This window comes from Capricornis sumatraensis, chromosome 14, assembly GCF_032405125.1.
Source record: "Capricornis sumatraensis isolate serow.1 chromosome 14, serow.2, whole genome shotgun sequence".
Classification (NCBI taxonomy): domain Eukaryota; kingdom Metazoa; phylum Chordata; class Mammalia; order Artiodactyla; family Bovidae; genus Capricornis; species Capricornis sumatraensis.
The window spans coordinates 35,659,384-35,674,630 of NC_091082.1; the positions used below are offsets into that span (position 1 = coordinate 35,659,384).

At 37.2% G+C, this 15,247-nt stretch overlaps 1 protein-coding gene across 1 annotated transcript in view; it reads left to right on the forward strand.

The window, feature by feature from the left end:
- The window catches only part of LOC138090212 (dynein axonemal heavy chain 14-like), a 301,641-nt gene that overhangs the window by 35,917 nt on the left and 250,477 nt on the right, over window positions 1–15,247 (forward strand). Inside the window, exons 9-11 of the mRNA XM_068985722.1 lie at window positions 7,580–7,921; window positions 11,039–11,408; window positions 13,201–13,391. Coding sequence (XP_068841823.1) covers window positions 7,580–7,921; window positions 11,039–11,408; window positions 13,201–13,391 — 903 coding nt within the window. The remainder of the gene's footprint in view (window positions 1–7,579; window positions 7,922–11,038; window positions 11,409–13,200; window positions 13,392–15,247) is intronic.

Below are 15,247 nucleotides of genomic sequence, written 5' to 3' on the forward strand. Positions count from 1 at the left end.
GTGCATGATCCTTTTTATGTGTTGTTAGATTTTGTTTGCTCATATTTTGTTGAGGTTTTTGCATCTATATTCATCAGAACTTTGGCATGTAATTTTCTTTTTTGGTAATGTTTTTGTCTGGTTTTGGTATCAGGTGATTGGGACTTCATGGAATGAATTTGGGGATGTTCTGTTCTCTTCAGGTTTTAGGGAGAGTTTGAGAATGATAGGTATAAGTTCTTTGTATGTTTGTAAGTTCTTCCCTGCAAAGCTATTCTGTCTTGGACTTCTGTTTGCAGGGAGTTTTTTAAAATTACAAATTATGTTCTAATTCTAATAATTTATCCGTTCAAATTATCTGTTTCTTCTTGATTCGGTTTTGGCAGACTGTATGTTTCTAGGAATTTGTCTATTTCTTCTGGGTTGTCCGTTTTGTGGGCATACACTTTACATGCCTCCTGCGAAACTCGTGTGCAGGTCAAGAAGCAACAGTTAGAACTGGACATGGAATAACAGACTGGTTCCAAATTGGGAAAGGAGAATGTCAAGGCTGTATATTGTCACCCTGATTATTTTACTTATATGCAGAGTATACCATGCAAAATGCTAGGCTGGATGAAGCACAAGCTGGAATCAAGATTGCCAGGAGAAATATCATTAACTTCAGATATGCACATGACACCATCCTAATGACCAAAAGTGAAGAGAAACTAAAGAGCCTCTTGATAAAAATGAAAGAGAGTGAAAAAGCTGGCTTAAAACTCAACATTCAAAAAATGAAGATCATGGCATCTGGTCCTATCACTTCATGGCAAATTGATGGGGAAACAATGGAAACTGACAGACTTTATGTTCTAGGCTCCAGAATCACTGTGGATGGTGACTGCAGCCATGAAATTTAAGGAAAAAAAAAAGCTTGCTCGTTGGAAGAAAACCTATGACAAACAGACAGCATATTGAAAAGAAGGGACATCACTTTGCTAGCGAAGGTCCGTATAGGCAAAGCTGTGGTTTTTCCAATAACCATGTATGGATGTGAGAGATCATGTACAGACCATGAAGAAGGTTGATACCGAAGAACTGATGCTTTCAAATTGTGGTGCTGGAGAAGACTCTTGAGAGTCATTAGTCCTGAATATTTGTTGGAAGGACTGATGCTGAAGCTCAAGCTCCAATACTGTGGCCACCAGATGCAAAGAGTTGACTCATTGGAAAAGACCTGATGCTGGGAACAATTGAAGGCAGGAGAAGAGCATGACAGAGGATGAGATGGTTGGTTGGCATCATCGACTCAGTGAACATGAGTTTTAGTAAACTCTGGGAAATAGTGAAGGACAGGGAAGCCTAGCATGCTACAGTCAATGGGGTTGCAGTCAGACACTACTGAGAAACTGAACAACTATTCATAGTCTTTTCTTATGGTTTTCTGTATTTCTGTGACATTAGTTGTTATTTCTCATCTTATTTTGTTTATTTAGTCTCTTTTCTTTTTGGTGAGCCTGTCTAGAGGAGATTTGTTGATTTTGTTTATCCTTTTAAAAAAACAGCTCTTGGATTTATTTATTTTTCTTTTTTTTTTAATCTTAATTTTATGTCTTCCCTCTCTGTGTTTTGTTTCCTTCCTTCAGCTGACTTAATTTTTGTTTGTTCTTTTTCTAATTCATTTAGATGGTAGGTAGGTTGCTTGAGATTTTTCTTATCTTTTGAATACGGCTTTTGCCGTCATGAAGTTTCTTCCTAGAACACTTTTGCTGTGTCCCATAGATGTTGATAGCAATGTTTATTTCCTCATTGACTCATTTGTTTTTATTAAGTGTTTAGTCACCATGTAATTGTGGGTTTTTGTTTGTTTTCTTTCTATGGACAATTTCTAGTTTCATGCCATTGTGGTCAGAAAAAGATTGTTTAAATAATTTCTATCCTCTTAGTTTGTTGAGGCTTGTTTTGTGTACTAATATGTGGTCTGTCCTAGAGAATGTTCCATATGTGCTTGAAAATAATGTGCATTTTGTTTGGTTTTTTGATACAGTGTCTTGTAGATGTCAATTCTTGTTATTTAGCTGTTAAGTCGTGTTCAAAATTTTGCAACCCTGTTGATTGTAGCCCTCCAGGCTCTTTTGCCCATGAGATTTCCCAGGCAAGAATACTGGAATAGGTTGCCATTTCTTTCTCCAGGGGAGCGTCCCAATCCAGAGATCTAACCTGCATCTCCTCCATTGGCAAGTGGAATTTTTTTACCACTGAGCCACCCAGGAAGCCCAAAATTCCTGAAGGAAATCAACCCCAAATATTCACTGAGAGGACTGTTCTTGATGCTGGAGCCCCAATACTTTGGCCACTGGATGTGAAGAGCTGACTCATTGGAAAAGACCCTGATGCTGGGAACGATTGAGGACAAGAGGAGAAGAGGATGGCAGAGGATGACATGGTTAGATAGCATCACCAACTCAATAGACATGAATTTGAGCAAACTCCAGGAGATAGTCGAGGACAGAGGAGCCTGGTGTACTAAGTCCATGGGGTCACAAAGAGTTGGACACAATTGAACAACAACAACAAAGTTTATATCCTTATCCTCTCTATACTTAAGCATCTTTTCCTGTAAATTGGGGATAATATTTGTAACTGACCTAGAGAAGTTGTGAGAATTAAAGAAGTTAATGATTGCAAAGCTCTTTTACAGTTTCTGGCACATAGTGAACATATGTGAGTTACTTCTACAGTTAGAAGAATCATTGTTATTAGTTCCAGAAAGTTGTTTCTGAGCTATATATATGTTTAGGAAGCTATTCTGAAAGTTCTGTTTATTTCTCTTCTTTCTGGCTTCTGCATGCCCCCAGGTGTGTTTTTATAAAGGGAAGTAGCTTCCCTTTATATATTTAAGGAAATTCCCTTATTTGCATAAGAGTTCCTAACTTGATATGTGTTTTTTAATCATGTTAACTTTATCAAATCCTTATTCTGTTTATCTGTTGTGATAATCATGCAGTTGTTTTCCTTTAACCTTTTAATGTGGTTAATTACATTAATTGACTTTCTAAGTTTAATTTCATATCTGAATCAATAGATATACCTTACCGGTGTGCACATGCACATAGATATATTGCTACATTATTTTTTAATTTTTGCCTTTATGCTTGTAAGTGAAATTGGTCTGTAATTTTCTTTTCTTTTACAATCCTTAACTGAATGTATTACTAGTAACAAAAAGGACATTTGGGAATATTTCATGTCTTTCTACTACTCTATTCTACAAAAATGTAATTATCTGTTTTCTTTGGGATATGAGTTTATTTTAAGATATTTTTCTGGAATTTAATTGGGATTTGTGGTTGGAGTCAGGATAGTTGTCTTTACTCAGTCTTCTATTGTGATCATTTTCAGTCAAATTCAGCAGGCATCATTATAAACCCATTACTAAATTATTTTATTTGATTCTCAAAACTGTAATGAGGACACTAAGTTTATTAAAGTAAAGCTACTTTAGTAGTAAACATGGGAGCTAGGATTCAAACACAGGTCTCTCTGACTTCAAAGTCAATCCATACTAACCCTGTGATAAAAATGTATATTCAAGAGCAGGTTCACATATGTGCATGTACATACATATATACACATACACCACACATACATACCCATACACCATAAAATGGATAAAATTTCTGCTTGGTTAGCATAATTATCTCTAGGTGGTGATGTAATAGATATTTTTGTTTTATAAATTTTTTAATTGCTGTTTTTGCATGAGCATATAGTCAAGTAGAATAAAGTATTTAAAAAATTAGAGACATACACAAGCAATTCAAGGCTGTGAGCTGACAAATTAAACTGATATTGATTCCAGAATTATGAATACTCATCAAGAGCCCTTGAAACATGATGGAAACTATGGTAAAATTGTAATTTAATCATAGGAATTTAATTCTTTTGAAAATCTAATGGAATGATATACAAATACTTATAAAAGGTGTGGATGTTATATATACACATATATATGGGCTTCCCTGGTGGCTCAGATGCTAAAGAATCCACTTGCAACTTGGGATACATAGGTTCGATCCCTGGGTTGAGAAGATCCCCTGGGGGAGGGGATGGCAACCCACTTCATTATTGCTTGGAGAATCTCCATGAACAGAGGAGCCTGGCAAGCTAAAGTTCATGGGGCTGCAAAGAGTTGAACATGACTGAGTGACTAAGCACACCGCAGCATACACATACATTTGTGCATCTATTTGTAATTATTGCATATACTTATAATGGATATAAACAGGATTTGGATTCAGATTTGGGTTTGAATCATAGCTCTGTAACTCAAAAAATTTAATATTTTAGGCTTATTAATCCTTCTGGAACTCAGTTTCCCTCTTTGCAGATTAGAGAAAATAACACTCAGGTAGTAACTATGCTTTTTTAAATTTCTTAAATTGAAGAAAGTAAGGAAAATCACTAGACCATTCAGGTATGACCTAAATCAAATCTCTTATGATTATACAGTGGAAGTGACAAACAGATTTAAGGGATTAGATCTGATAGACAGAGTCCCTGAAGAACTATGGATGGAAGTTTGTGACACACTGTACAGGAGGCAGGGATCAAGATCATGACCAAGGAAAAGAAATGCAAAAAGCCAAAATGGTTGTCTGAGGAGGCCTTACAAATAGCTGTGAATAAGAGAGACATGAAAGACAAAGTAGAAGACAAAAGATATATCCATCTGAATGCAGAATTCCAAAAAATAGCAAGGAGAGATAAGAAAGCCTTCCTCAGCAATCAATGCAAAGAAATAGAGAAAAATAATAGAATGGGAAAGACTAGAGATCTCTTCAAGAAAATTAGAGATACCAAGGGAATATTTCATGCAAACATGGGCTCGATAAAGGACAGAAATGGTCTGGACCTAACAGAAGCAGAAGATATTAAGAAGAGGTGACAACAATACACAGAAGAACTATACAAAAGAGATCTTCATGACCCAGATAATTTATGATGGTGTGATCACTCAACTAGAGCAAGACATTCTGGAATGCAAATTCAAGTGGGCCTTAGGAAGCATCACTACGAACAAAGCTAGTGGAGGTGATGGAATTCCAGTTGAGCTATTTCAAATCCTAAAAGATGATGCTTTGAAAGTGCTGTACTCAATATGTCAGCAAATTTGAAAAACTCAGCAGTGGCCACAGGACTGGAAAATGTTGGTATTTATTCCAATCCCAAAGAAAGGCAATGGCAAAGAATGCTCAAACTACCACACAATTGCACTCATATAAGTAATGCTCAAAATTCACCAAGTCAGCCTTCAACAGTACGTGAAAAGTTCCAGATGTTCAAGCTGGATTTAGAAAAGGCAGAGGAACCAGAGATCAAATTGCCAGCATCCGCTGGATCATCAAGAAAGCAAGAGAGTTCCAGGAAAACATCTCCTTCTGCTTTATTAACTATGCTTGGTCTTTGACTGTGTGGACCACAACAAACTATGGAAAATTCTGAAAGAGATGGGAATACCAGATCATCTGACCTGCCTCTTGAGAAATCTGTATGCAGGTCAGAAAGCAACAGTTAGAACTGGACATGAAGCAACAGACTGGTTCCACACCGGGAAAGGATTATGTCAAGGCTATATATTGTCACCCTGCCTATTTAACTTATATGCAGAGTACATCATGAGAAACGTTGGGGTGGATGAAGCACAAACTGGCATCAAGATTGCCGGGAGAAATATCAATAACCTCAGGTATGCAGATGGCATCACCCTTGGCTTAAAACTCAACATTCAGATCATGGCATCTGATCCCATCACTTCATGGCAAATAGATGGGGAAACAGTGGAAACAGTGACAGACTTTATTTGGGAGGGCTCCAAAATCACTGCAGATGGTGGCTACAACCATGAAATTAAAAGATGATGGCTCCTTGGAAGAAAAGTTATAACCAACCTAGACAGCATATTAAAAAGCAGAGACATTACTTGGCCGACAAAGTCCATCTAGTCAAAGCTATGGTTTTTCCAGTAGTCGTGTATAGATGTGAGAGTTGGACTATAAAGAAAGCGGAGCACCAAAGAATCGATGCTTTAGAACTGTGGTGTTGGAGAAGACTCTCGAGAGTCCCTTGGACTGCAAGGAGATCCAACCAGTCCATCCTAAAGGAAATCAGTCCTGAATATTCATTGAACAGATTGATGTTGAAGCTGAAGCTCCAAAACTTTGGCCACCTGATGTGAAGAACTGACTCATTTGAAAAGACCCTGATGCTGGGAACGATTGAAGGCAGGAGGAGAAGGGGACGACAGAGGATGAGATGGTTGGATGGCATCACTGACTCAATGAACATGAGTTTGAGTAAACTCCAGGAGTTGGTTATGGACTGGGAGGCCTGACATGCTGTAGTCCATGGGGTCACAAAGAGTCAGACATGACTGAACAATTGAACTGAACTGACTGAGTAAACAAAGCAGATGAATGGATAAGAAAGCTGTGGTACATATACACAATGGAGTATTACTCAGCCATTAAAAAGAATACATTTGAATCAGTTCTAATGAGGTGGATGAAACTGGAGCCTATTATACAGAGTGAAGTAAGCCAGAAAGAAAAACACCAATACACTATACTAACACATATATATGGAATTTAGAAAGATGGTAGTGATAATCCTGTATGCGAGACAGCAAAAGAGACACAGATGTTTAGAACAGACTTTTGGACTCTGTGGGAGAGGGAGAGGGTGGGATGATTTGGGAGAATGGCATTGAAACATGTATACTATCATGTAAGAAACGAATCGCCAGTCTATGTTCAGTACAGGATACAGGATGCTTGGGACTGGTGCACGAAGATGATCCAGAGAGATGATATGGGGTGAGAGGTGGGAGGGGGGTTCAGGATTGGGAACTCATGTACACCCGTGGCGGATGCATGTCAATGTATGGCAAAACCAATACAGTATTGTAAAAAACACACACAAAAAAACAAAAGACAAAATGAGATCATGTACACAAAGAACATAACATATAAATGCTCCCAAAAAATGGGAGCAATTATTATGCACAGTTCACATTTCAGTCATAACCTTGTTACTACTATTCCATTTACTTCACAGAATAAATTTATTCATAACAGTACTTATTTATGTCTCATGTGCATGCATGCTTAGTTGCTTAGTCGTGTCTGATTTTTGCAACTCCATGATCTGTAGCTCACCTGGCTCTTCTGTCCATGGGAATACTGGACACAAGAATACCACACAAAAATACTAGGGTGGCTTGCCATTCCCTTCTCCAGAGGATCTTCCTGACCCAGGGATCAAACCTGGGTCTCCTGCATTGCCAGCAGACTCTTTACCAACTGAGCCACCAGAGAAACCATCTTTATGTCTTAATAGCATTTATTTTATGTGCAAGTTACATTCAAGTTCCTTCTGTTAACGATAGAAAAGATTTGATCTTGTTAATGCTCCGGTATTTAAGCAATACTTAGAATAATGTCTAGATGATGTCTTTTTTTGAAATTATAATTATGGAAGTTAGAGATATTGAGTAACTACTTTTCTAAAATAATGAAAAATCATTATATAATTGTAATTGATTTGTTAATGATTTCAGGTTATAGAGTCATCCTTGCAGAAGCTGGAATATACTCCCACTGAAATGGAAGAATTTTTGGAATATTTTACTTTTTTGGATGCAATTTCTTCAAAAATATCTAAGTTAGAAAAAGAGTATGTAATAGTTGCTCAGCTGTATTCTGTTGTAAGGTATTACCAGATCCATGTTTCAGAAGAGCAAACTGCCACTTATAAAATCCTTCTTATCAAGTTTGGCCAACTAAAAACTTCTGTGAAGTTAAGTGAAAAAAATAAAGATGCTGCTATTTCTAAATTCAGAGACAATTTGGAATCATACATCACTGATCTAGGTATTGAAGTTAGTAATTTAAAGGCCAAAGTAAGTTTTTGTTTCTCATTATGTAAGCCTAGCATATAGGTATTTCCTTTCTGTGGAATCTTAAGTAAATAATTTAGTCCAAGTATTCTTAACCTGGAATCCACTTAACCTGGAATCCACAGACATAATTTTGATTTGTGAATTTGAATGAGAAGTGTAATTATGTGTCTATTCTCACTAACCTCTAACTGAAGTTTAGCATTTTCTCCAACTTTGAGTTAATGTAGACAAGCAACAGTAAACTGGTGATTTTTTTTCCGTAGGCTTCAACAGACTGCTAAAGTTGTCCCATGACGTGAAAACATCTAAAAACCCCTGGATACTTTTTGGGCCTTAGTCTAGGCCCAAAGATAATAAATCCAGCTTCACTCACTTATGAGGAGCAATACAATACAATACAATACAATAAACACCTAACATTTATTGAGCTTTAACTAAGTGTCAGTAACCATGCTAGGTGCTTTATCCTTTTTCTGCATGAAAACAAACAAACAAACACCTGAGTTTTAAAGAGGTTAACTAGCTTGCTTAAGATCACGCAGCGAGGGCCAGGGTTCCAGAATCCCTGATTCTTTCCACTCCCCTCTATCCCCACCACCATTACAAGTTACTATTATCATATTTATTCAGCATATTTTGATACCTAATATGTATTAGGCACAATGCTATGTATTACAATTAGTTACTTTAAAAATTTTCTCCATCTATGCAAAATCTATACTGGCTTCACACAAATATAATAAAGGTGAAAAAATAGGCATATGAGAGTACTTGAAAGCATTCAGTTGCAATCTTTAAAATATTACTAGAAATTTCATATGCATATGTACCAAGGTTTCTAGTTCACCCTATTTATATGTTAAGTATACTAGGTTGGACACTGAGATGGAATATCTGTGTTAGAGTAAGTTCATTGGAAAGTGTTTCTGGCAACAATGTGAGGGCTTGAGGTAATCAAGGTTGGATAGAAGGAAAAATTGAACTCTAGTGTCATTGCCATGTAGGTTTCATAGGATCCTGTGTTCTATGCTTAGTTGCTCATTTGTGTCTGACTCTTTGCAACCCTGTGGACTGTAGCCCACCAGGCTCCTCTGTCTGTGGGGATTCTCCTGGCAAGAATACTGGAGTGGGTTGGCATGCCCTCCTCCAGGAGATCTTCCTAGCCCAGGGATTGAACCCAGGTCTCCTGCATTGCAGGCAGATGCTTTACCATCTGAGCAACCAGGGGAATCTCTAAATTGGAATGACTTTGCAGAGTTATCCTGGATGAAGACAAAAGGGCTGGTTCTTTACACGTCCATGATGGAGCTCTAGAGCAGGTGTAATCTTGTGTGACTTTTTGGTCAAGGGCAACCCCTGGAGAGGGTCTCAACTAGAGTAAGCATCTATCTTTAGGTTCACTGATGCTTTCTTCTATCATTTGCATGCTATTATTGAATCAAATCCAATGAACTTCTACTTTTGTTTATTGTGTTTCTCAGTTCTAAAATTTTCATTTGATTTTTCTTTATATCTTTTTAAATTTTTCTTTGGTAAGACTTTCTATTTTCCCAATGGCTTCAAGAATATACATTATTTCTGTGCAGCATTGTTATAAAACCTGCTTTATATTCTTTGTCAGATAATTCTAACATATGTGTCATCTAGACATTGGTGTCTTTTGATTATTTTTTCCCATGTGAGTTGAGGTTTTCCTGATTTTTTGTATATGGAATAATATTGGATTAAATATTATGCTCTAAAGTTCTGTGTCATACCTAAATGTCACGTTGGTATTTTTGTTTTAGAAAACTGTTGACCTAGTCAGATTCAGGTCCCAAGTTCCAACCCACTTTCTTTGGGCTGTGGGTTTCTTTCCATTGTTATTTCCATTATCAATGTCTCTAAGGTGCTGTTCAGACCATGTGTGTGCCATCCAGTGGTCAGTATTATTCTGGGTAGTGGTATGTTAGTTTAATCTCAGAGTCTTTGATGTGCTGAATAGGATCAGATCTATACGTGTGCAGCTCAGTTGAGCCCAAGAGTTCATTGACCTCTTTATGTAGTTACTTTTCCAGAGATCCTTTCTGTTTATGATCTTCTCCATATTTTCCAGATTCTCTGCACTTTTTTTCAGTCCTCTGGTTAGAAAACTGGGACTTGTTACTGTGTTCTGTCAACTTCCATAACTGCACCCACATCTGGGGCAAAGTAGTAGAACACAGAGAGAAAAAAATCAACAGGGTTGACCCTCCTTAGAACCACAGATTACCAACACAGAAAGTAAAGTTCTCTTCTCTCAGAGTTTCAGCTCCTGAGGCTTCCATTGCCACCACCTTAAAATTGTTTGAGGACTGAGCTGTGAGAAAAAAGAAAAAGAAAGAGAAAGAGAGGATTTCCATACTCTGAGTATTAGGAGCTGTCAGAGAAAACCCAGAGTTGAACAGTAGTCAAAGTGGTAAAAACAGATTTTTATTCTGTATGATTGCAATAGAGGAAATGATCTGTTGTCTAGGATGAGCAGACATTGAGGGTGGGAATTCTGGTTAAACTGACTTAGCAGGGTTCTTAATAAAACTTAATTTTATAAGGAAGTGCACATATGAGCCTAAAAGTTACAACCTACTTAGTAGTCAGTCAGAAAGAAAAGAAAGTGAAATCACTCAGTCATGTCCGACGCTTTGTGACCCCACTGAGCCTACGAGGCCCCTCTGTCCATGGGCTTTTCCAGGCAATAGTACTGGGAGGTGGGGGGAAGTTGCCATTTCCTTCTCCAGGGGATCTTCCCAACCCAGAGATCAAGCCCAGGTCTCCAGCATTGTAGACAGATGCTTTACCATCTGAGCCACCAGGGAGCCTGACTAAAATTTGATCAAGCAAAGAATCTTTGTCAGAACCTTTCTTGCTCCTCAAGTCAGAACTGGTAATTTCTCCTGGAGCTCTCACTGTTATTGCCTCCTGAAAATTCCTCCCAGGTTTCTAATACATTGAGTATAAATAAATTAAGGACAATCTTTTCAGATAATGATTGCAAATAATGTTTGTTGACACTTAGGTGGCATATTAAAATGCTGTCAATAAAACATGTTTAAGTTCAGAACATTATACCCTCCTAAAAATGTCTTATTATTTTTTTAGATAAGAAATTCTGTGTTGTTATGTGCTAGTACTCCAGTGTCAACAGCAGTGGAAATGATCCAGACTCTTTCAGAGGAAGCTGCAAGTTTAGCTGTCAAAGCTAAAACATATTCAAACTATCAGGATTGTTTCAATGATTCCCCGTCTCATATGTATTTTCTTAATACGGAAGAGATTACACAAATTGTACTTTCAGAGATCGCTGACATTGACTATGACTTAACCTTAAGGAAAATATTATGGGATGCAGAAGAGGAATGGGGAACCCTCTTTTGGGAATGGAGGAACAGCACTCTTGACAGTATTGATACAGAATCAGTATATAGAAATGTTTCAAAATGGATGCAAATAATCTTTGTACTAGAAAAAGGTAAAGTGTCTTTCTCAAGTTTTTCTACTTAAGATTACACAAAAATGGCTACTAGGCCAGCAAGATCATTGTCCTTGGCTTTGTTACTTTACCTGTTCTAAAGACTGACCATTAATGACTGAAAAGACAGTACAAGAGTATAGGTAGGAATCACTTCCTGAAGCAAGAAAGAGATTAAAACTTTGGAAAAAATGTTTTTAATTAACTAGTAACAATTTTATATCTGTTAAAAATCAATTCCTTAGGTAGAACCCCAAATGCTTCCGCCTGATTCTGGCTCTTAGAACCACAGATGTTTTGATGTTAAGGACCCACCTTCAAACCCTCACTGTGTATGCAGATAGTATATTTTGGGCAATGCGGGAAACAGCCAGAGTCATTTTGATAGGTTTTCCTTCTGCTAAACATCAAATTTGAAATCTTGCCAACACAGAGATGCTGTTCCTGTGCAAGCAATTCTGTAAAATCAGATCCTTTCCAAATAGAAAGCTTTATTCCACTTGGCAAGATAATGCTTTAATTTTTTTAAATTCCTCTAATCTCTCAGCTATACCTTAAGCTATAGTTGTTTTTTTTTTATAGTTTTTTCAGTTTCATAGTTTTCTTTATAGTTTTTTTTCCTTTCAAGGAAAACACCTTAATTTGCTTGTTTTTAAATTATATAAGAAATATGATTATCACAGAAACTGTAGAAAAGAGAAAAATTGGGGACAAATCACCCAGAGTGTTAAAGCAACACAACACTCATTTTGTGCCTTCTCTTTCAATATTGTGTCATATATCTGTTTCAGAGAGCAACATATAAAGTAACAAGTAGATAAAACTTTCTTTTATCCATAGTTTCCCAGATTAAATCTTGTTCACCACAGTATAGACTTGCAAAAAATTTATTCTCATCTTTTTATCTGATCAAGTCTTGAAACACACTTTGTTATTCAACATAGCTTTATAAAATAAGCCTCATCTGTACCAATTGTAAGTCAAGAATATGCGTATAGTTTTCAGTTCTCTCAAGTGATCTACTTTGGCTATTTTTCTGTCTCCTCCCTCTTTTATAAACTGAGTAAAAGGTTATAAGGGTTGGACCTTCAGCTGCACAGGTTTTGAGTCCTGCACCCTTTGTGTGTGCTGTGCTTAGTCACTTAGTCATGTCCGACTCTTTGCAACCCTGTGGACTGTATGTAGCCCACCAGTCTCCTCTGTCCATCGGGATTCTCCAGGCAAGAATACTGGAGTGGGTTGGCATGCCCTCCTCCAGGGGATCTTCCCGACCCAGGAATCTGTATTGTTGTGTGTTGTGTTGTTAATGCCAGAGGAAAGGTCAGTTCTGGTCTATGGCAGTTTTTACCTTCATTTTCTACATTTCAATGTAAAGATATATTCTTTATGAAATGACAGTGATTGGTTTTTTCCCTTAATGTTCTTTTAATGAGCAGAATTGAAAAGCCCCAAAACCAAAATAATCTTTTGAATTATTTGTGTGTACCTCTCTGTATGTCTATCTTGTCAGGGAAAATCTGGGAAACCCTGTGGTAACTAGCTATCCCTAGTATCAAATTTTGCAAAATAACTTGTTCTGATAGTTTGGGGTTTTAATCACTAGTCCTGATCCACTATTTCCCTTTATTTTAATCCATGCTTGATTCTTATGGGAGAGTGATGTTAATAAGCCTCATTATTTTAGTACAGATTAATAACTGATAAAGGAGTATTACATTAAAGAGCAAATTTGTTTTCTGGCTTAGAAAATGTGGACTGTATGATAAAGCTGCTGACCCGTTGCTTCTTCTAGGCCTACCTAAAAATGACATGGTGACACATCTTAAGCAATCAGTGATAGATTTTAAACAAGAGCTGCCAATCATCATAGCACTAGGAAACCCCTGTCTCAAGCCAAGGCACTGGGAGGCTCTCCAGGAGATTATTGGAAAGTCAGTGTCTCTTGATAAAAACTGTACAGTAGAGAATCTTCTAGCACTCAAGGTAAATCAAAATAGTTTGAAATAAAGTTGGCATAGCAGAAGGCCCAAATTTTAAGTAGGCAAGTAAATCTACGAGGAGTAAGAATTAGAAAAATAAGACGTTTATGGAATGTTAGGAAAAGTAGGAGTATAATGTATTAGTAGATGACAGGTGATGCTTCGTTGGTGGTAGTTTAGTACAGATTAATAACTGATAAAACTAGTATTACATTGAATAGTAAATTTGCTTTTTGGTTTAAAAAATATGATGTACATATTATAAGCGTAAGCCATTCATCATGCCATTACTACTAGGTGATTCGAAAACAGTGATACTGGTTTTCATGCATAACAGATGAAATTAAATTGGTGTTTTTACTAAACAGTGATACTTCTTGGGGAGAGTAAATTTTATAGGAATAGCATCAAAACTACCATATTTATATAAAATGAAGATATATTAAGAGCATGTTGGGGTGGCCCTACAAATAACTTGATATTCTATTTAAAATACACAATTAGCAGCTATTTGATTTACCTGTAGATTTTGTTATAAAAATAAAATTTTACTATGATTTTCATGGTTAAAATTTTTCTATTTTCATGTGCAGTTTACAATAAGCTTCATTTATATTTCATGTTACACAGTTGACAATGTCTAATATAACCAAAATAGTATTTTATGCCTATAATTTTCTACTAAATGATTTGCTATAATGAGGATGAGGAAATGGGAAAAATTTTTTAATTAGACAAGAATTTTAAAAGTGAACTTTATTTTAAAAATTAATTTATATCTTTAGCCCTAAATTCAGCTGCCCTCCTGAACTCATAGATCCACCTCCACTTATATGTCTAAAAAATATCTCAAAGTTAACATGTCAAAAATGCACTTCTCTTTCTCCATCTCCAAAATTCCACTCTTCCTTTATTCTTTCCATCTTAGTTAATGGTACCTCCACTTTTTTTCTAGTTCAGTTCAGTTCATTTAAGTTGCTCAGTGGTGTCCGACTCTTTGCGACCCCATGAATAGCAGCACGCCAGGCCTCCCTGTCCATCACCAACTCCCAGAGTTCACTCAAACTCACATCCATCAAGTTGGTGATGCCATCCAGCCATCTCATCCTCTGTCGTCCCCTCTTCCTCCTGCCCCCAATCTCTTCCAGCATTAGAGTCTTTTCCAATGAGTCAACTCTTCGCATGAAGTGGCCAAAGTACTGGAGTTTCAGCTTTAACATCATTCCTTCCAAAGAAATCCCAGGGCTGATCTCCTTTAGAATGGACTGATTGGATCTCCTTGCAGTCCAAGGGTCTCTCAAGAGTCTTCTCTAACACCACAGTTCAAAAGCATCAATTCTTCAGCACTCAGCCTTCTTCACAGTCCAACTCTCACATCCATACATGACCACTGGAAAAACCATAGCCTTGACTAGACGGACCTTTGTTGGCAGAATAATGTCTCTGCTTTTGAATATGCTGTCTAGGTTGGTCATAACTTTCCTTCCAAGGAGTAAGCGTCTTTTAATTTCATGGCTGCAGTCACCATCTGATGAAATAATCTTTGAATCCTCTCTTGCTCTCTTTCCTCATCCCATCTAAATGTTGCATCCTTCCCTGGATCATTATCAGAGTATCCTAACTGAACTGTGGTCCACGAGTGAATTCATCAAAATATCTAGATAGTTTCAGACTATTTAATCAGTGCTAATGAGCATTCCAAAAATCTGGCACAATTTCAACAGTCAGTTCAGTTGCTCAGTCGTGTCCAACTCTTTGCAACCCCATGAATCACAGCACCCCAGGCCTCCCTGTCCATCACCAACTCCTGGAGTTCACCCAAACTCATGTCCATCGAGTCGGTGATGCCATCCAGCCATC